This window comes from Emydura macquarii, unplaced genomic scaffold (assembly GCF_026122565.2).
Source record: "Emydura macquarii macquarii isolate MOO-44397 ecotype Brisbane River unplaced genomic scaffold, CSIRO-AGI_Emac_v2 contig_383, whole genome shotgun sequence".
Lineage (NCBI taxonomy): Eukaryota > Metazoa > Chordata > Testudines > Chelidae > Emydura > Emydura macquarii.
The window spans coordinates 14,626,375-14,649,113 of NW_027130520.1; the positions used below are offsets into that span (position 1 = coordinate 14,626,375).

General features: G+C 38.0%; 1 protein-coding gene across 3 annotated transcripts in view; it reads right to left on the minus strand.

The window, feature by feature from the left end:
- The window catches only part of CSMD3 (CUB and Sushi multiple domains 3), a 1,042,296-nt gene that overhangs the window by 261,478 nt on the left and 758,079 nt on the right, over positions 1-22,739 (minus strand). For all 3 annotated transcript variants that reach the window (XM_067537409.1, XM_067537408.1, XM_067537407.1), the window contains 3 exons: positions 19,491-19,629; positions 16,612-16,799; positions 5,134-5,328 (listed from right to left, as the gene is read on the minus strand). In XM_067537409.1, the coding sequence (XP_067393510.1) occupies positions 5,134-5,328; positions 16,612-16,799; positions 19,491-19,629 (522 nt within the window). The remainder of the gene's footprint in view (positions 1-5,133; positions 5,329-16,611; positions 16,800-19,490; positions 19,630-22,739) is intronic.

Sequence of the window (22,739 nt, forward strand, 5' to 3'; positions counted from 1 at the left end):
AAAAGTGTCGGGCAGCTTTAACTACAGGCATTTCTACCTGCACCATGTATAATAATGCCTGACTCTGATCTCAGTTACACAGGTATAAATGAGATTAGAATTAGGTCCATTCTCTCAATTACAAAACAGGCATGTAATGGCTTATCATATTCTTGTGTTTGTGTGTGTGTGTATGTGTGTGTGTGTATGAATATAATAAAGTTTTTATAAAAGGGATGAATTTCAGAAGGACAAATGAAAGTCAGTAATTGTTAAGTATCTGACAGCTATTTGTGACTTTGAAACTCTGTCCCTAAATTGTTTATGTATAAATAAATAATAATAAAAAGACAGATGTTTTAGATTTGAGATAATAATATATGTACTTCTCTTGAATTCTAGAATGGAAGGGAATTAGAAAGTACAAGCTTCTATATATTGCTCTGACAAAAACATTAATTTGTAGATAATATAAAATTCAATGACGATTCTATTCTCTTCCTTTCTTAAGCAACATTTGTCAAGGGTGAAACTATGTGTCAAATTCCATCTGGAGTTTATTATAATATAGCTGAGCATTATTGAGGATTATAATTAGTTTACCTAGAAACTCAGTCTGATCTGTAACTACCAGCCTCAAGTAAAAATTGAGCTAAGAGTTATTTTAACATAATGCCTGTTTCTTACTGTCTTATATTTGCCTGCAGCAGAGACATTTCTCCAGTCTTAATGATCCTCTGTATTTTAATTGGCAATATGGGTCAAAATTATAATATTTTTTCCAAGAACTTTTACAGAATGTGGCACAAAATGCTATATCTTGAATGATCTAGTGATATAAATAATATGTTGCATACATATGGTCATTATTTCAAAGAAAGGTAGTGGGTAAGTACCACAGTAGCACTATGTAAAAACACAGTAAAAGTTCCACATTTAGCGCTTCTAATTAAATAGGGAGTAATTCAATATTGCTGAGAAAGTTATCAACTCTTTACATGCACATTTAAAGTTTTATGATATAATACAATAAATAATACTATTATTTAGCACTTCTGTATAGGTTTCCACCCAAAAGTGTTTCACACGTAACCCTCATGATCCCAGTACAAGATAGATATGGTACGTATTCTCCCTGTACTACGGACAGTGAAAAACAGGTACACACAAGGATAGGAATCTACCCAAGATCACTCCGGGGTCAATGTCAGAGCAAAAACCAAAAAACAAATAAGCAAATCTCCTGACTTATGGTTGCGGTCTCTATACCCTTATGCTATATAATTGTGTACAGGCGTGTGAGGCCCATGAGACTAGGAGTTACGAGACCTGATTTCTAGTATTGGTGCTGTGATTCCCTCTGAGACCTTGGATGAGTGACATCACTGATCTGTACTGTGTGTGGATGTGCACATATGTATATACAAAATGTGGCATATGACATATACCTGCCAAGACCCAGGTCATTAATTCTTTACATTTTAATAAATTATTTTGTCTTCAAGGTTGTAAAAGTTGCTTTTGTTTTTTCCTCATCCTAACTTTCCCCTGTGGAGATGTCAGTCAACTATTAAATCTTCTATTTTAGGGTATTATAATTCAGAAACTCCCCTCCCCTCTCTGATTCACTTCGATTTTTTATTTATTTATTTATTTATTTATTTTTTTTAAGATATTCCACCTGAATCCCTATCATAATCTACCAGTTTTGAGGATCATTTTATTTTTTTATTGCGATTTTAGCAGTGGGATAAAATTTGACAAAATAGAAACTCTATTGCAATCATTTATTAAGAGTGTTCCTGCTGCTTCATAGTATACCATGGCACACAAATTCCGGGGTGCAAGATATATTTTGACACAACAGGGTTTGTTGATTTTCATTTTTCACTAGGTATTTTTACAAACTATCCTTATGAGCATATTGAGAGTAGTAATACTTTATGTTATTATGGGTATAGTGTAGGCCATGCAAAATATAATTGAGTATTTCTATAAAGCCTTCCATCCAAAAGCGTTTCATAGATAAACCTCACAAAATCTCTATGAGGTATATATGATATGTATATCCCTCATAATACAGAAAGGGCGGGGAGGAGGGCGGGAGGGAGAAACAAAACAAAAAAACAGTACACAGAAGGTTAGGAGCTCACCCAAGAAGTGATTAGCCATGAAATAACCAGTGTGTGAACGCATTTTAAATTGCTAGCTTCTCCCATGGGTTGAAGACATTTGATGTCTGGAGTCAAGGATTTCAAAGACATAAATTATAGACTTCATCCAATTGAATATGACAATCTTTGTGCTCACATGTGACAGTGATGATGACGTATTCTTCTCAGTAGGAAATAAGATTTTCCACTGTGCTGAGTACAACAAACTAATTTTTAAACAACTGATATTAGCCATGCAAAAGTTACAATATTATATAATACTGATGAAATTGTATTTAGCAGAGTTGACAAAAATCATTATTTAATCAGCCTTCATTTTATGAATGTTTCATCTTCATCCTTAAATCATATCCTGTTCTTAGCAGCCATCATCAAATGCCAAATGGCTTAGTGTATTAGTGTGGATAATCTTTGCACGCATTCATAATAGAATGAGATTGTAGACTTGGTTCATATCCCACACTTATTAGAGATGTTTCAAGGGCATTGGAAATAAGTTGGATTTTAGCCAAAGACAAGTCATAGCTAATGCACAGAACCACTGAGCAAAACATTAAAAAAAAAAGAAGGAAAAAAAATCTATAAGCACCTGAATACAAGGTTTCAATGAAAAGGAAATAATTAGAGATTATTTAAAAAAAAAAATGTGATCAGATGTATTGTGTATCTATCTGTACTGAAACAACGTCAGCTTTGCAAATGCAACTTTGAGTATCAAGCTGGCAGAACTGAGGAAGCCCAGTTCTCCACTTCAGCCAAGCAAAGAATGGGGACTGACAGGGACCCAGTCACAACTCCCTGATTCTCCTCTGCTCAGCCCTGGTGACAACTTAAAGCTTCCACTTGTGCTGTCCTCCTCTTCTCCTCCCAGACTCCCCATAAATAAATAAATACATGCATTTGCTCATTTTGTTATATAAAATTACTTAAAGGTAGAAATCCTTAATCGTCTGTTGGTAAAATAGATCATACTGCACCACAAGCAAGGTAGTATGCATAAGATAAGGCTTTATCAGTTGGGAGGAAACCAATATACTAGCCAAATCTGCATACTTCAATGGGCCAGAGTTTAGACACAATTGACTATTGTGAGGGTAAGCAGCCCCCTAAGGAGCTTATCATATAGCATTAGAGCTTAACATAGTGACCAGAATCTATGCAGGGAAGTCAAGGTAATATGGAACCTAAGTTTCATGCTTGAAGGACCTTAAGATCTCTAGGTTTGGTTAGAATGAGCAAGGACTGTCTACTGCCCATTCTATTATGAGGTTGTCTTTAATAAAATTGCAGCTTTTTCTTTCCAAGCAAAAATATCTCTCTCTTCATCACAGACATGCTGAGTGAACTCTCCCCCTGGAAATGAGGAAGATTTTGAAGCTGTTATAGACCATTAGCCAGAGTATAGTGCACCAATGGCCACAATTATAGCACCATCCAATCTATCCATGTAAAATAAAATCTTTTTCCTTTCTTTCTCTTTCTTAAACTTAAAAACATGAAATAAAACAATCCCAAGTCTTATTTATAAATGAAGAAAGGGTTTGCTTGAAAGAAACTTCTGTTTGCTCTACACTGCTCTACGTCTCCCAAGATGGAATATATTTTTCCCACAGAGTTTATTAGGGCCAGTATTTCATAGCATTAACATCTCAATGCTGCAAAAGTGAAGACTGGTGTTTTAATACTGTAACATTATCATGAGTAATCCTGAAAATCATGGATAATTTCCCTAAATCCTTACACTTCATATCTCTCCTTTCTTTAGTCAGCAATCACTTCTTTTCTGTTTTGATATCATTTCATCATCTTCTTCTTCTCCCCTCACTCTACCCCCCAACGTTCCACTTGTTCATAAGATGACACACAGATATAAAAATAGACAACACTGGGAACATATGATATTATTTGGTATATATGCATTTGGGGTGCCAATAACAATTTAGCACCTTTGTTCCTACAAAATATGCAAAACTCAGGTAACATGTCATTAGGCAAAGTTCAGATTTAGTGCGAAGGGGTTGAAATCCAGTGTATTCATAGCTCCTTACATCAGTTCTGAATTTAACACAATGTCAGCAAAACAATTCAAAATGACACACTACAAATCTAACAGCATTGGGAGCTTATATCATGGATATTTCATTTTAATTTATGTCATATAAACTATATTTTCCACAATCTCAATTTCATAATTTAGCATTTTTATATACATAATTTATTAAATTAAAGTTTAAGTAACACCAGAAGGAAAAACAAGTTTTGGGTCCAATGGTGACAGACATGATAAAGCTATGCTGGCTTGCCTCGAAGTGTCCATCAATTGTTGTGGACAGTTAGCACTATACTAGTAATATGGGCCTCCTATTTAAGGCCTAACCCTGCAAACATATATGCACATGACAGTCAAAGGAGTACTGCCCGTATTGTATTTTCAATTTTTTTAGATAAAGTTTTCTAGAAACTTAACATAAAATAGGTTAAATAATGCTATATAATATTCTGACCATAAACAAAAAGTTTAGCAACAATGCATTAAGTATCCTAAGAGCAACAAATATTTTTAAGTATTAAAATTAAGAATATAATTAGATGTTCTATTTAAGCAAACATCATTGGGTATACATAGTATTCTATTTTACCAAACATTTGCCGAAGACTTACATTTTCAATAGCACAACTCTTACCACCCTGCATAGTACCATTGACAATCCTTGGTAGTATTTATTTGATACTGTATTCATCTAATACCACTAAGTGAATCAATAAAATCCCTACATCTCTAAACTTTTGTCAATGGATATTATATTTACTATTTCTTACAGTATTGCTTATGATACAATGTAGAAAAATGTACATATTCTAAAGAGGAAAATAAATAAAAATATAAAAATCACTGTATAATAATAATATACTTTTATATTTCACATTTGTGTTTTTCACTTGCAAGTCATGAAATAATTGCAGGAAATACAGGTCTTACCATGACAGCTGGGAAGAGCTCTGTTCCATCCAGGTCTTCCATCATCTCCCATAATACAGGTAAGTGTAGAATAGCCTTGAAGAACATAACCTGCATCACAGTAATATGTGACTGTTGATCCCAGTTTATAATCCAATCCAAGTCTTGTGCCATTCATTACATTCCCAGGATCAAAGCAGGATTCACGTAGTTTTGCTATAAAAAGAAAGCAAACACAAAGGCAATTTTGAGTACACATGGATATGTTAAATAGATTATTCCTGAAGTTCTTTTATGTCCCCTCAAAGTTCATAGGAGCCTCATAATTTCTTCCTTTTAAATTCCTCCATTCATTGTTTATTCTGTGTCTCATTTATCTTCCCTTCAAATTAGGTGGACTGAACACAATACTCTATAATGTCCATCAACTCCTTCCTACATGTAGAATTATCTCTACAGAAAAAACACCTTTTTCTGTGGGTAGACTGTCAATCCTATCCAGGGATGATGGAGCCAAGTTGGAGGCCTGAACTGAAATCTCATGCATAGTGTCCCACGAGCAATTAGGCCAACATGAGTGTTTGTTTGCTTTTTAAATTATATTGATTGAAAACTCATAACTGAAAAAATCAGTTACTAAGTAGTTTATGACTACATCAAATGTATACAAATGATCAGCATTTCAGATTACCATTTTTCATGTTATAAAAATTTTCTTTGTTAAAATGTATTAATTTTGCTCATTGTGGGACTTGGTATGAAAAGATTCTTCATATTTATCTAATGTATTCATAACTTTTCATTTTAAATTATTCAAAGCCATCTTAACATATGCATATTGTCTTTCTGTTGTTTCTCCCTTCCTTCTGAATATAAATAATCATCTGTCTAATGCCAAAGAGTCGACAAGAAGGTAACATACTCCAAGTAAATAGCAGCTCAGCATTTTTAAATACTAGCAGCACTATATCCAACAGGAAGAAAAGTAAATGCAAAAAAGAAAATATTTGCAATTTAATTCCATTCAATAAATAACAGTATATTATATCAGAAAATGACAAAAGAAACAATACATGTATAGTTTTGTGTTTGTATGAGGGAGATTGGCTTAAGAGCATTACTATAACTAGATGATCAAGTAAAAGATACCTGACTAGATTAGGAGAATTACAAATTTCGCATGCTCATTTATTAGCAAGAGGAAAGAAATAAAATACTCATATTATATAATGTTCAAGGTACATCTGCATCAGAATAAAGAAACATGGAATGACTTTTTCATTATTTAAACTTTTAATTAGTGTGTTAATGTCCTTTCACATGATAAAGAGACCTGTTGAAACCTCATTCTTTTTCTAAACATTTTATCAGAACTTATACCTTTTCTTCAATGTTGATGCTTCCGATATGGAAATCGGTAATATAATAACTGTTGGATACAAAAACAACTGTACAGTTACATTTAGTGTAGGCACTTCCTAATAGAGGGGTCTCTGAACTTAATTGGGGGTGTTCCGTTCGGGAAGGTCCCAGGTGCTGCGATCTAGCCTTGGAACCTACAACTCCCATGATACCTTGAGGAAGATACAGACTTCCTTGCCTCAGTTTGAATTCAGAGATAGTATGCAATGGGCTCCATTTTGTGGAGGCTTAAAAAAGAAAGTTAAAAAAAAGAGTAGCTGCTGAGTTGCTGAGAGTCTTGTCTAAGCTCTGCTCAAGCAGGAAACTAGCCTAGTGCTGTGGTCCCCTCTTCTGACTTGGGAGCTGAGACTGTGTTAATGGTCCCTTAGTCAGGGGATGATGGAGATTGCTTTCTGGAGCTTTGTCCAAGCCAGGAGCTACTGCTAAGCTACTGCTAGATAGGTGCTGATGAGAAACTGCTGGTGTTTGACCAAGTAGGGAACCAAGAAGGCTTATTATTGGGGTTCATCAGAGCCAAGGCAAAGAACTCTCATTGGTTTGCTGAAAACAGACTAACACAGCTACCCCTCTGGAAAAAGGCAAAGACTGTTGCTATGGCCAGAAACAACTGAGCGTGGGATGCAGTGAAAGCAATGTGAGTAACCACAGCTCTGTGTTTGTTTGTTTGTTTGTTTGTTTAGGAAAGTGCTTTCAAGGGAAAGGGGGTAGTGAAGAGACTTTAAGTGGTTTCTGTAGAAAAAGTGGTCTTATTGTCAAACCAGGATCCAAGGGCACTGACCTCTGATTATAAAAACTCCCATTTTCAGAGCGGTTGTGGAGCATGGATTGATCCACAGTTTGACTTCCTCTGTCCTTTGTTGGACCATTTTACTGTAGTAACAGAGCGCTGTCTCCAGCTTCAAGGTCTTCAAGCATGCCCACACAAGCAATTGTTTAGAGCTTTGAAATTCAGAGGAGTACACGCTCAAGGATGGGGTAACTGATGCTGGTGTAAATGTATGATGGTTAAGTTTCATTTACTACTGTAAACTGCATTTATTAATTGATTTATTTAAGAGTCCCCTCCTGATTTAAAGGGATTGTGGTGTTTTAATTAACCTCAATCTGTTATATCATGTTTTTTCTAAGTGGTTATATAAAGGTATGTTAACTGTAATTTAAGAGTATAATGTTAATATCGATTTTATAGCTGGTACTTTTGTGTTAGACCCATTGCATAGATTAGCCCAGGTTTATTTCTGAAGGCTCCCAAGACCTGCAAGTGTGTTTGTACCAGGCCCAGCAAGGTTAATTTTCCTTATAAGTAAAAGGACTGCAGCAGAGAGGTGGATAGAGGATTCCCACATATCCAACATCACCACTGTGATATGCAGGACCTCCTTTACCTTTGACGGGCACCCTGGCATACAGGTGAGGGTTGCCTACTCCTGAGTACCCCGGAAGGGAAGAGGGGATTACATAAACATAGTATGCATTCAAACATATTTATTTTGGGATGCTGTATTCCAGTGTTTGTGGCATAATTGCCTCCAGAATGATGAACTGTGATGTCTCAGAAAGTACAGTGTAATATCAACGAACAAATGAGAGAAGAGGATAAAACTGATTATAAAGGGCAAAACTTATACAATACAAATATCCTGAAATCTGTTTCTGATGGGAATTGAACAGAAAGAAGGTACAATTTACTGGCATTTCAGTAAAAAATGACATCAACCCAGTGCTCATCTGTAGGTTGAATTTAAGACATTGGGCCTCATTTTCAAGTTTACCTGCAGGACCACCTCATCCTAATCATGCCCTCTCTGTTATAACTAGTGAAATTATGAAGCTTGTGTATATGAGTCAGAACTATCTCTGAGACAGGCCCACAAGTCTGGAATTCACTCCTGGAACAGAACAGGAAAACCACAAAAACTATCAAAGAAATATGCAATAAAACCATAATATCAATTAACTTAATTTTCCACAATAACCCTGTAAAAGAAAAAGTCCAGTCCCTCCCTACTGAAGGGGGAAGAGAAGAAAGAAAGAAATATTTTGCATCTATCGGAGATGTCTGGATACTATAGATATGGTGCCATATAAAAATTAGAGAGATAAAGAGAGAATGAGGTGGAATTATTTGTCATATATAGAATGTAATGTCAAAAGCTGCAGTTACAAATATTTAACACTGAAAGGAGGTGTCTGAGAGAGTGGTGGTCTGTCACATCACATATCTTCAGTGAACAACAATTACAGTTATGTAATTTTCTCTTCTCCAAAGATACAGTTGTGATAGATTCCCATGCATGTTGACTAAACACTAAAGATATTGCTATAAAAATAAAGCTGTATCTTCTTAATAAGTATATTTAAAAAATAAAACTTGAAACTTGTAGCACCTTCATATTACTCATGTAAATCTGAAATAGCTGTTGAATTAACTTGGAAGGAAGATATCTGTAAATCAGATTCTAACAGATGACAAAGGTAGTCAAGCAGTTAATACACAGTAACAGGATCTGCATGGGCTTTCACAACATATAAGAAATCATTTTTGTATGCCTTTCTGTTAGTCTGTTTCTGAGCAGCTCAGACAATGGACAGAAACTCAGAGACATCAGACTTCTCAAATTCTACACCCTTAGAAACCACGTGTTCTGTATTCTGATCAAAACTATCAAAACAACTTAAATGATGGATGATCAATAATTCCTGTTGCTTCCTCTGGTCAAATATTGAGTCCCTCCGTAATCACACAAACGGGCCAGTGAGGACAGTGGGACAAAACCAAAGATAGCAATTATTGGATGTGATGTGTTAATACTGATGTGTCATGTCTCATTGGATGCTTTGGGGCAGTTGAAATGCAGCTTAGGGATCTATCCTTACGTGGATGGCGCTGGTAGAGTATCAATGCTAAAGTGGTACTCTCTACATTGGATAGCCGAAGGCAAAGATACTTTCAAGGCCTTTGAGGACATTTTGCATCCAAGATAAGGGAATAAATATCAAAACCGAGGAGAATTTTCAGGCACTCTATCCAGCTTACAGTGACATTCATGAGCAAATTTCAAAGACAAAGCAGTCATGATATGCTCCACAGATCAGGATATTACAGTCATGCCTCTTCATGATGAACTTACTGCAACTGTACTCTGAGCACTTCGCAAACCCACCAAGCTGCTTTTCCATTCTGAAGGAGAAAGGATGGAATAGGGGAAGAACAAAAAACAAATACAAATACAAGAAACTACAGGTGTCAGGGAGAACCAAACGTCCCTGATGCCAATGGAGTCATGCCAATCAAGTTCTTTGTGCAGCACTAATAAACATGACACTAACCACTGATGAAGGCTAGTTCACAAACCAAATGTGATCACAAAGTATTTAGTAACTAAGGTACTCAGGTTCTAATGGCTTGGCTTCATTGCAGCATTAGCTTGAGTGTAGTCTCAATCCCAATTCCCATCCACATGCAAAAATGTCCATCTTAATTAAGTAATGCTTTAAACTCCGACCAGTGCGCCCCCCGGGGAGGTGGGAGGGTCACGAGGGATGAAGCTCAAATGCTACTACACTTGAGCTAGTAATGCAGTGGGGATGCATATATGGCAGCAGCTGAAGTTAAACACAACTCACCAGCTGTTAATCCAATCTCTCTGTGCTGCTAATTAAATCACTGTGTTGTTTGCACATTGTTTCACAGCATGGCTGCTCTCACTCAAGCTCCCTGAGCTTGACTGATCAGCCACACTTGAGTTAGTCTACTCGAGTAACTGCAATCGAGCTAGTCTTCACTGCAATAGTTTGCTTGAGTTACTCCACTCACGTTACTCCACTCGAGTGTGAAGACAAGCCCTAATGCAGAACTGGGCTGGATTAACACCCCAGTGCCAGTGCTCTGTACTTTGAGCTATAGGAGTTCCCCATCTGGCCTCACATCAGAAGCACAGGCCCAAGAGTGACAATCCATCATAATTGCCTTTATGAAGAAAGAACATTTGATTGAAAAATAACAATAATAATGTATCAAGAGTTTATCCAACAGTTCTTTGTTGTTGCTAATTTAAATGTATTAGTTATATTTGCTATTTCAAATGTCATGTTTCTGTTATGTTAATATGGTGCCCCAAGAGTGCCTTTGTTGTACTTACTACAGAATGACTCATGCCAAAGAGGTACTCCTAAACACCATTGAAATTTGTAAGGGAAAAGGGGGAAAAAGAAAAAAAGAAAGATGAAAAAGAAATAAGAAAGATGACAACTCCAAACTCAACTGTGTCATTAATATGTTTTCTATTTTTTTTCATGCTCCAGCAATTCACTCTTTGATATTGGATATTTTTCTTTGGGTATTGGATATTTATGTATAGCACCTAAGTAACACATCCTTGAAGAATCAAACAATGGACTGAAATTGAAGGCTAGAAAGTATTAATACAAATGAATTATATGAGACATTACAATGGTGTCTTTGTATCAATGTACAGTTCTTGGACATCACTATAGGTGTGATTCTGGTACCTTTACAATATGCTGAGTAATACCTATTTCAGAAGACAATGAGACAGTTCACAGTGTAAAGGGACTACTCTGTCTGAGGATATCAGAAGTTGGTCCAATGACAATAACAAAATTATCATAATCCTGGTTGTTGTTTTTAATGAGGAAATAAATTATCTTCTCTTCCTCATACCCCAATTTTCAAATGTTAATTTGAAATACATTCATAGGCAAAACTTGTCATTTTGGCCCCAACACCGGCTTTAAGGGGAGTTGTCCCCACATCAGAGAAGGAGGGTGAGGTAGAATTAGGCCCATTGTTTCCCACACAACCTGATGAATAAATGCTACTGTTACTTAGAGTTGCAGCTGCAGATTTCAAAGCACTCTATGGGGAGAGCAATCACCATCATTTTTTACAAATGGCAAATCCTGAGGCACAGAGAAAATAGCCTTTTCCCAAGTCACACAGCAAATTAGTGATAAAGCTAGGAACAGAACCCAGGCCTCTTGATTTCGAAATCCCATGACCTACGTGATTTTATTCCCTGCATGCACAGGCAGAATGAGGGGAGTGTGACAGTCTGTACCCTTATGTTCATCCTTTTTATAAGACTATGATAAATTTTGTACAAAGTATGGTTTGTGTGGTATCATTTGAAAATTCATATTCTGCTGAATATTATTGTCCTGGTAAAATATGTGTGGCAACATTGTATGTAAAGTTATACAGTTTTACTGTATAAGACATGTTCCAAGTCTGGGAAAACAGCTTCAAACCAGTTCCCAGAGACAAAAGGCTGGCCAGCACCTCAACCATGTGTCAACATAATCAAAAGGGTGTGAGCAAGAAATGTACATCTTGTTAATGGAACAACTGGAAGTTCCCATCAAACAGACTTGCTGTTGCCTGACCCCAGCTGGAGATGATTCTCAAAGAGGAGGAAGAGATAAAAATGAGGAAAAGAGGCCTCAAATCACTTTTCTCCTCCCTGTCTCTCTGCCTCTGACATCCACAATATCTGAAGGATAAGGAAAGGAGTATTGGACTGGGGGAGAGGTCCTGGTTGAAAGACATCCAACCGGTAAGAATGCAAAAGTATGTGGTGAGAGAGATATTTTGCTTTGAATTCATTTAGCTTGTTAAGTTAGGTATTAGTTTGTGTTTTACCTTTTATTTCTTTGTTATCAGTTCTGACTTTTAAGCCTCATTATTTGTAATCACTTAAAATCTATATTTCTGTAGTTAATAAACTTTTTTTTATTTAGCCATTGTGTTTGGATTGAAGTGTTTGGGAAACTCCATTTGAGACAACAAGGTTTGTGCGTATCATTTTCTATTAATGAAATGACAGACTTTATTATGAGCTTGTATTGTCCAGGAGGGTACAAGATGCACATTTCTGGAGGAAGTCTGAGACTGAGAATTTACTGGTGTTGCTCTGCAGCATAATTCAAGGATGGTAGGCTGGCTGGCTGACTGACATACTCTTGCAGTATAGCTGGGGGCAATTTACATGCTGAAGGCTGGGTGTGAGCAGGCCAGGAGTGGTAGCTCTCACAGTGAAGCAATATAAAAGGTACCCAAAGTTGGAAAGCTGAGAAGACACAGCTGTGTAACAGTCCAGATTGTACTCTTTGAGGGTCTTTCATACTTTATTTGGGAGAAGGAACAGACCAATTAATTAGCCTTTCAAAGACTCAGGAGTCCACATGCCTTGCTTTGATTGGAAACTTTTAACATACAGCTTTCTCTTTCTGGGCTGAGTTTTTCAATAATTCACACTTGCTATTTGTTTTCCAAAATTCTCAAAAGATAATTAGGTATGAGACATATTATCCTTTCAGCCAACCAAGGAAAGTTTATCCTACAGTGAAGTCATAATGTGGAATCCAAGACTTCACAATCAATCCCATGACAACAACAGTGACGTTGCTAACACAAGATTTTGGCTTGAAGATCGGACAGTCAGGGCTGTGTCAGAGGAAAAACTTATACAAATAAATGTGGATGGATGGAAAGAAAAGAGAAGGTAATTTGAGGTTATTGAGAAGGTGAATTGATTTTGAATAAGGGTCCTTTTCTCTAAACTTGCTTGAAATATATGAATTAATTAACCTGTGGAATTCATGGCAAGTAGATATCAATGAGGCCAAGAGTTTACTGAGATTAAACATTTAGAGCTCTTGCGATTAAGACAATGGATTGGAATTCTCAATTCAAATTTCCTCTTCCGCAGTCTTTCTGTGTGATGCTACTGGACAAGTCATTTAATATCTCTGCCTCTGATCCCTATTTGTAAAATAGGATTAACAATACTTCCTTTCTCCCATCCTTTGTCTGTCTTGTCTATTTGGAATGCAAACTCTCTGAGGTGAGCACTGCATCATTCTAAGTGTTTTTACAGTGCCTACCAAATGGATCTTGATATCTCTGTTAGGTAAATAAAAAATAATATTACAGTTGTTGTTTGTAATGAAATTGACAATAATGGTAGGATCAACATTTAATCTGCATTTATCTCCTATTTATTTTCAAAGTTCATATAATTTTTATGGGCCTAATTCTTTCATCAGAACAATAGACAGAGCTTCCAATAGTGCGCAAAAGGAATTGTTCTGTATCCATTGGGGAACACAGTGTCCCCTAAAAAGAACTCATAAGAGACTTTTTGTTCCTTAAAACCCATGTAACTCAGAAGATTTGCTTGAGGGCCTGTGCTTCTGCTCTGCTTTATCATTGCCTGCCCCGACAAGTTTGCCTTGGTGTTCCTGACTGACTCTGTCAGTATTCAATGCCCTGCTCAGGAGCAAGAGTGGTGATCTCTGTGAGATGGGGTGTGATGGTTTGGGGACCTGTCTACATACAATTTATTAATTTTTCTTGATATTATGAACTTAGCATAGAACTTCAACCTCAGTTTGTAAGTAAATCAGCCATGGAATGAGAAGAGCCCAGTCACATATCACACACATTATCCGGAAGAAGCTACAGGACAAACAAACAAAAAACAAGTCATTAATATTTAAGGACTGTGCTTTGGCAGAACACTGAGTATGCTAAGGAGGATGCCTTCAATTGTCCCAGGTACTCTTTAGGGATGGGGATTGGAGAAGTGGAAAATCCCTGGAAGGAGAACAAAGAAACCAGGCATTAGGCCTAGCATTTAAAAACTCAGATGCTTAGAGACTCAGGAGACAAAGGGTCATGCTTCCTGAGCAAGAAGGAACCTTTTGACTGTCAAACTAGGCAAAGTTGAAGGAAGCTGGCAGTAGGGGTCAAAGAGAAGACTTCTCATTCCGTTGCTGTGCTGAAGGAATGAGGTCCATCAAGGGGATTTGGAACTGTGAAAGAACACTGACTCAAATCCCAATGAACACTCAAGAGTGGTGAGGAAATTCAGGCAGGGAACGGAATACAGGTGTTCACTGTGTTTTCTGGATCTGTATGTCTCTAAAGTAAAGACTGATGGGTAGAAATTCTTCTGCAAACTTTGCACATTATTGATTTCTGCTATCACATGGCCCTGAAGGGGTAAACTGTAAACAGGAGTACCCACAATGGTGGAGCTCTGGGAAGGTTGTGCATAAGCTACTGGGTGTCTTGAGAGGATCAGCACCAGTCTTGGGGTCTGGGCAGCTGGACTCCAGGATTCCACTTCCAAAAGTGGTACCAGACAAGAGTCTGTGTCCAAGGAGTAAGCTTAGAGTCCCAAAGAAAAAGAGAGCGTGCCTAAAGCCTATCCAGACCAAAGGGGAGCTAAAAACACATGGATTTAGTGATGGGATCCAAACACAGCAGCCTGATGAATGTCCAGCATACGGAGTTTAACCAGAGCTTTGACATGGAGAAACTGATGAAAATTAATGCTTTTGGATTTACCATGCATTTATTGTGGAAACCACTGTGCAGCTGAGGGGGATATGATGCCCCGGAGAACAGTCCTCCAGTAAGTCAAGTTGGTCTCATGGAACCGAATCCTTGTGGAGTAGTAAAAGAGCTTCTCTGGATTTGACAATGTGAAATGCAAATCACAGAACTGGAACTCTGTTTTTCACTCTCCAGCTATCTGAAGAAGTGGAAGGAAGCATTTGGTCCAGTGAACTTAAAATGCATTGGCTGTATGATTTATATCCATTTGGACTCACTGTAGTCTATTGGGTAAGTAAATATTCAGTAATTTTTTACAGTGAGCATTATTTCTTCTAACAAGGAAGCGACATTCCTTTGAAACTGATATTGCCTATGATAAATATGCAAAGATCTACTTTATTGTCTATGGTGTTAAAACCTAATACAGACAGTTCTAATATGGACCATCATGTAAGTCTATTTCAAGACTTCTTTGTTGTTAGATCATTGACCTAACAGACTTAACAGTTTTAAAGCTTTCATCATCTTTTGCATCTCATCAGCATACCTTACAGGACTCTGACGTGCTAATAATGCCAGAAGTTCTTATTACATTTTTGTTGGAATAAGCTATCACATGTATATTAGCGCTGTCAAATTAAATATTGTTATTGTAACACTTTGTTTTGTACTTTGTAAACTAATGTCCTAAAATGAGGGTTTAAAAAATAGTGTACTGAATATTTACATTTACAATGAAATCTAGCTGCAGATAGATTACACCTTAAGTGAAAATGTATATATAATCAGTCCCAGATTGAGAGAAATAAATAATAACAAGCCATTTTTTACACTCAGACCTCAAATTGCACATTTTACTGTAATTCTGTATATTGTGGCAAATGATCAGCTCTGCTATAATGGGTCTCGTATTTTTCCCTCTTGTGGTGGGTCAAGGCGTCACCTTTTTTGGCATTGGCCACTCCAGTAGTACCCAGTGCTTGAGGTTGTGACTCTTTCCCCATGTGTACTTCCCACACTGCCCCTTTAGCTTCCTGGACTCCCTGCCCTCCTTCTCCTTGGGCAGGATCTCTCCTGGCCCTTCTGCATGGAGAGTCTCTCAATCTCATTGAGGTTCTTTCTCCTCACACCTCTGTGGCTGAGAAGTTCCTCTGCCCTGCCTGAGCAGGGTTTCCCCGGTGAGGTCTCTGAACTCTTGGGACAGGAGTTTGTGAGGCAAGCATCCCTCCCAGCATTTCCCTTCTCCTGGTTTCCTGGTTCTTCAGTCAGTTCCAACACTCCTCCAACACTATCACCAACTCTCTTCACTCACTCCCCTGTCTGGCTGGAGCAAGGGTTTTTTATCAGGTTCTTGTCAGGGCCTTCCCTGTCCTCAGGTGCTTTAATTGACCTGTAGTAATCTCTCCTTAGTCCACAGGGAACACAGCTCTGATCATCCTGGGGCTTATATAGTTCGCTTCTATCACTCTCCTGCTCCCCTTAGGCTGGGGAAGGGGCTTTTATCCACAGGCAGTCAAGTGCCCACCCGCGTCCCAATACAAATCACTCTCCTGCTGCCTTCTGACTCTGCTGTATCACAATATTCATACAGTAAAACATTTTGCATCAAATTGTGTTAATGTTTGTGATGATACACAAAATATAAAACGAATGAGAAAACATCAAAAATACCCAAACCAACCAAAAAAAAAAAGAACACCTTTTGTACTTACCTTTATACTCCAGATGGAAACCAGTAAAGCTAACAGATCCATCACTCCGAAAAGCCAAGTGCATGTTGTTTGAGCTGCTTTCTATCCTTTCTGGCAACTTGCTATCTTGAAAACTCCCAATTAGTGGACTATTGCTGTCTGGCCCATCGTAGATATAGAGGAAGTCATAATTTGGTTCTATACTGAAACTACAGAACATTAAAAAAAGAAAGAAATGTTAGCTAGAATATGCTTTGTGGGATATCCTAACTCTAATCAGCTCAACTGAGTGCTTGCCAGCACTGTTTCTAAGTGGGGGGGAACACACTCAATAGTAACGATTTGTGAAGATGATTATAAAAGATAAAGTCATGATTTTATTACATTTTATTTTCCTCCCAGTCTGGAAACCATGCAGAAATCTTTCTAGAGATTAATCATTGATGTAAATATTTCTAAATTCAGAGTTTCAAACTCATAGAAAAATATTACCATGATATATGAGAGAGAGAGAGAGAGAGAGAGAGAGAGAGAGAGAGAGAGAGACTGTTTTAAATTATTTATTTTAGAGTTGTGCAAAATGCAGTGGTTTTAATTTCCAGGGGACCCATCACACTATAACCTGGGAAGGATGTGTTAAGATACATTATAAGGTTACTTGCAGAGTTATGTACATGCCATCCCCTGAAACTGAACTTTCCAGAGTGCATGGCCTTCTGGTGACCCTCGGGGTTTAGTGGCAGTCTGCCTACAACCAGCATTGCTGGAATGGTCTGATACTCAATCTTATCTTCCTCTTTCTTCTGCTTGGGTGAGTTTTGAACATCTCTGTATTTGAGGGTGGTGACTTCTTTTAACTAGACTTTTTTCGAAGTTCCTCCATGTTTGAAAGAGATCAGAACAAGGTATTAGTGAAAGCAAATGGTGAAACCTGACCTCTGGAAGTATTCCCTTTATGGAGAAATGCAGGCATTAAAGGCCCAGTCCAGCTCCCATAATGTTAATGGGAGTTTTTCTATTGGTTTCACTAGATTGGGCCCCAAATGTTTCCTGGTCTGGCAAAGGTGAAATGTTGGCAGCTCTAATTTATGGAGCACTGCAGCTTGTGTCTTCGACACTAAAACTATTATCCAGACTCATTGCCACACACAAGCAAGGGTAGAATCTAAACATTAAATGTGGAGTTGAGGATTTTCCTCAGGGTATTGCGGCCTGGCTTACTGGATTTTTTTCTTCCCCTGATTCATCTTTCAAGGGGCCATCCGGCACGATATAATGCTTCCACATGTGTTCTACTGAAGGAAGCTCCCTGTTTACAGGAGGGCTGATGGCAGCTCCAGTTATGGCTATTTGGACTGTTCCAAATATTTGCAAATGTGCAGTCATTAGAACACTGTGGCAATTCTTGATATTTTTGCATAACTTGTAGATGACCTTTGTTGTTTCAGTCTCCTTCTCAAGGACTTGGACATGAATATGGGCATAAGTCTGATTGGAGAAACAGGTTTATCACACACAGGAATTGAGCTCCATATATGTGAAAGTGATCTTTCCTGTTACTCTATAGGGTGAAAAAATTCCGAGTTGTACTTCACTGTGACCATGACAGAGTTGGTGCCACTTGGACTTTTGTGTCACCGCACAAGAGAAAATAATATTAAATGCTTGGAATTTGGATTGATTTATTGATGTTTGGGTTTTATACTAACACTGCACTCACACTGTACATGACATGTTAGCATACAATAATATATTTATTCCAAAGTTTAATAAAATAAATATAAAAAGTGAAATAATCTTATATGCTATGTGTGGCAGAGGAGAGGGTGACAAGCCCCTCAGTGCCTCTGCCACCCCAACCCAATTGGGGCAAAGCAGGTCAGCAGGGCCATACACTGCAAAAAGGAGTAAGCAACAGCTGAATGCTCTGATTAAAGCGAGCCAGAACCTTGCCTAGCAAGGAAAGAGAGAACAGCTGTCTCCCTAGCTGGGGAGGATATATAAGCCAGCTACGGAGAAACCAGAGGGAGGCATGGCCAGGGAGGAGAGCAGGAGCCCTGCTAATCAGTTTGCCTTCTGGCCAGAGATGGTGAGCAGCCTCAAAGCCTCGGGGCCAAATGGCCTGGTGCGAGAGTGGGGATTGTATACATGCACTGTAAATAAACGAGCACTAGTGACTGCAAAGAGTTACGGCTGTGAGTTCTTTGTTCTGGAAGGGGGGGAAAAGACCACCCTGGGGACCCAGAAGGGCAGGGGGCACACAGCAATCCACTACACTATGATTTTGTGATGTAGTGTCACAATGAAAAGAGTTCTAAAGTGCTGTACTAAGTTGCTTGGCAATTTTACAAACTGCATTTAATATCCAGGACAAAATTATTCACATGAACCATATTTTTATGTAACAATGTGGGCTAATAAAACTGGATCCATATACTACTTTTAATGTTCGTTTTAATCTTATGTGCACATCTCCAATTAAAAGGGGTTGAATTGACAGCCCTGTGGTCACAAAAGTCTTTCCTTTCAGATCAGGGAGAGCCTAGCAAATTACTACTCTGCCTTCCCAAACTTGTCATGGAGAGAATCTCTCTGTAGGCCTGATCCTGTAAAATGCTCCATTCCAGTTTAGTTAATGGGATTTAAGGACTCTTTGTGCCTCACAGGAGTACTCAGCACCTTGCAGGATTGAGCATTCTGCATGTTCAAGTCTCTATGCTTATTCAGCCCTTGGTGTCTCTGCAGAGACTGCTGACGACAGTAACAATTATTGATAGTCCTGATTGCTACTTCATGTGCACTAAGTATTATCAGCTCTTACCCTATAGAACTCTGAGCAGCCACCAATGGTAATGATGTAAACATGATTTCTAAAAAAAATATGGTCAAATGCAGCTTACCTGATAAATGCTAATGATATAACATAGTCGTTATTAACAGTGATACTCCAGTCACAGTCTCTACTATGCGGATAGGGATGAGGGAAGTTTGGTGAAAGAATAAAACCTGACGAGCCTGTCAAGTTTCCTCCACAGGGTGCTGTAAATGGAGGGGAAAAAGAAGTAAGTACCAGCAATCTGTTCACTGAGGTTTGAAAGGAAAGAATCCTCCAAGAGTTAAATGAGAAACACTGTGTATTTAATACAAGAGTTCACAAAGGAAACTTTAATAGGAACAAAAATTCAATTCACATTTCTGATAAGTCATTCTGCTAATTACCACACAGTCAAATGTGCCACTGAATATTACATCCTTTAAGTTAGTTCCCATGGCACAAACATCAGAGCTTTTCTGAAACGGTTCCAAACTTGAAGAGCATTCTGGATAATGACATGCAAAAAAACCCAATAAGCATGCCACTTCAGGATTTCTATTACCAAGTCTCATCAAAGTGACAGCTTTTTTAAAATGACACAGGGTTTCCCGAGGCTATGCATGCAACCACATACATGGCCATTTCCATCTGGTAGGGTTTATCAGCAGTCCGGTTTGATGGGACTGAGGGCTATGCAAACTACACACAACAAAGTTATGCTGCTAAATGTGGCTTACAGGCATACAAAGAAAATATCAGTACATCCTAGAAGTGAGTACATCCACTTAAAGTAGAACAAAGAAAGTTCTGTGTGTGCTCTTCAGGGCACAAATTCTGTGTGTGGGGGGGGGGGGAGGTGGAGGTAAGGGGAAGTTATGGGGATGTATGAGTGTGCGAACTTTGCAAACCAGAATCATTGATGCTTTGACTTTTATGTGGATAATAGATGTTACTGTGCATAAGGCATACAGATAACTGGTTATACAAATATGCATGACATGTTAATAAGGGAGGTTACTAATCTGTGATGCACTCATTATGCCAAATCATATTGTGTTGTATAATAAAAGTGAATCTTTAAACAAAAGGATGGCACATCAGGAAGTCTGACATTAACTTTGCTATTTAATCCTGAAAAACCATGAATAAAGCAGAGTGGGTAAGCAGGCTATTGTGTGTCAGCTAACAATCTTTAGTCACTGATACTCACACCAGCACCAACTTATTTAGCACCTTCCTCATCATGTCCATCTACAAATTAATCTATAATTTAACTATTGTATGCCAAATTTAAAATTATTTAAAATGTAACTAATAGCACACAGATAAGTTTGGGTTTTATTTTTAAAGGACAATTATGTAAATACCTTAGCCACTAAGGTAGCATATCTGGAAGTTACAATAATGAGGAGGAATGAGGGTATGGACAAGAGGAAGCTAATTCTGAGAACACTTAAGACTTCCCCTTGAGCCTCCAGCTAATTGGATCCACCAGTCCCTCCTGGATCGCACACACAGGTCTACCTCTGAAGCTGTGCCCTTGAAGACTCTACACACTGGCCACAAGTTGTGAAAATAATTATTTATATTTATTGCTCTCCCCATTGTTATTTTGCAGGCATGGGGAACTAGTATCCTTATTCTTAATACCCCACCAACCAAGATTGCAAGATGCTGTGAAGAAGGTGAAAAACTCACTGGATACCTTGTCATTATTGCTTAGAGGGTAAAATTCCTTCCTGACTCCAGTAGGAGATAGCAAGCCCAGAGTAGGAGATAGCAAGCCCAGAAACACCACTCTGACAGCCACACCACTTATAGAGCAATGTGTGTGTGTGGAGGGGTGGGGGTAACTTTCAGCACCAAGAATTGTTGCTGTGAACCCAGGAACAATTAAATGCAAAGGGGGTAGAGAGTTCACTGGAATCCCTGAAGTGGCCAGTGGGTGTCATAAGGAGGTGGATACTTGCTTCCCTCTCCTGAACTCCAGCTCCTACCCATTCACAATGCCCATGTGCATTCTGCGCGGGAAGGAAGAAATGAAGGCGGGACCCTGGTGAAGGAACACACATTTCCTCTGATCATGACATCTGTGGGGGTCAACCCACATTTCCCAAGTAAGAGAGTAAGGGCATGGATTTGAATGATGCAGGATTGGGGCCCTAGACTGTGGTCACACCTGTTCCATCCATTAAGGAATTGACTATATGGTCATCGAGGTAACAACGGTGAGAAAGTTGTCATTTCCCAAGGTGATGGCAGAAAAATCTTGCTTTCTTTGACAAAAAGGATGAAGATACCTTCTCTTCATCACTGCTGCTGCCTTTTTTATTATTATTATTAACACAGTTCTTAAAAAGCAAAGTAAGCAGCAAACTCATCCTTGGGTGTTTAGATTTGGCTGCACAAGCTGAGTTTGAACTTCAGTTTAAATAATCGTTCAGTTTAAGTTTTCCAGAAAGCCTCTGTTATCCAGTGTATGAGCTGACTGGCAAATGGTAGATATATAACAGATTGCTATCTTGGAGCAATCAGACACAAACACAGAATAATTCATAGAATGAAAGTCACTAACATGAGAAATGAACAACAAGTCAATCATGAATTTAAATAATATAACTGTAATTGTATACTGGATAAGAGCAATCTCATCTGGGGCTGACATTTTATACTGGAATCAATATATTATTTATTCATTTGTATAGATTTTTTTTCTTTAGAAAAAGGACAAGGAATAGAGAAATAAATTAAGAATTCAATATCAGAGCAACGGATACTTGGATTTTATTTTTTAAATTATATATTGGTACAAAGTAGGTGGTAATGCATTTTATATCACTATTTTGTCTTAAAGCAATGGGAGGTAAACAAGAACTAACCAGGGTGCCAGGACCATATAATTATTGGAATTCAGTGGTAATAATAACTGTATGTAACAATCATTTAGCCATATGAATCAAATATATTTGAAAGCCATTAGCACAGATGTGTTTGCTTTCCTTTATACTTCCCTGTGATATTTCAGTTATCAGGATTAGACTGAAAGTAGTTTCTCTGTGGTTTCCAAAGGCAGGATAGTATTATGTACAACTTGAATGCCACTGGGCTGAAGGTAAAGAATTTAACAGCTTGTGGAAATGCCAATTAGTGCCGATAATAATTTAATTGACTTGCCTGGGCAATAAAGAACTTCATAGATATTGCTCTGTTTTTGCAAGATGGCAGTTTGCAATGCTGCCAGTCACAGATTTGATTTCATTGATTTGCATGCAGTGATAATTCTGAAGTAACAATGAAAAACAAACAAAACCCACATGATTTCTTTAAAATGTTT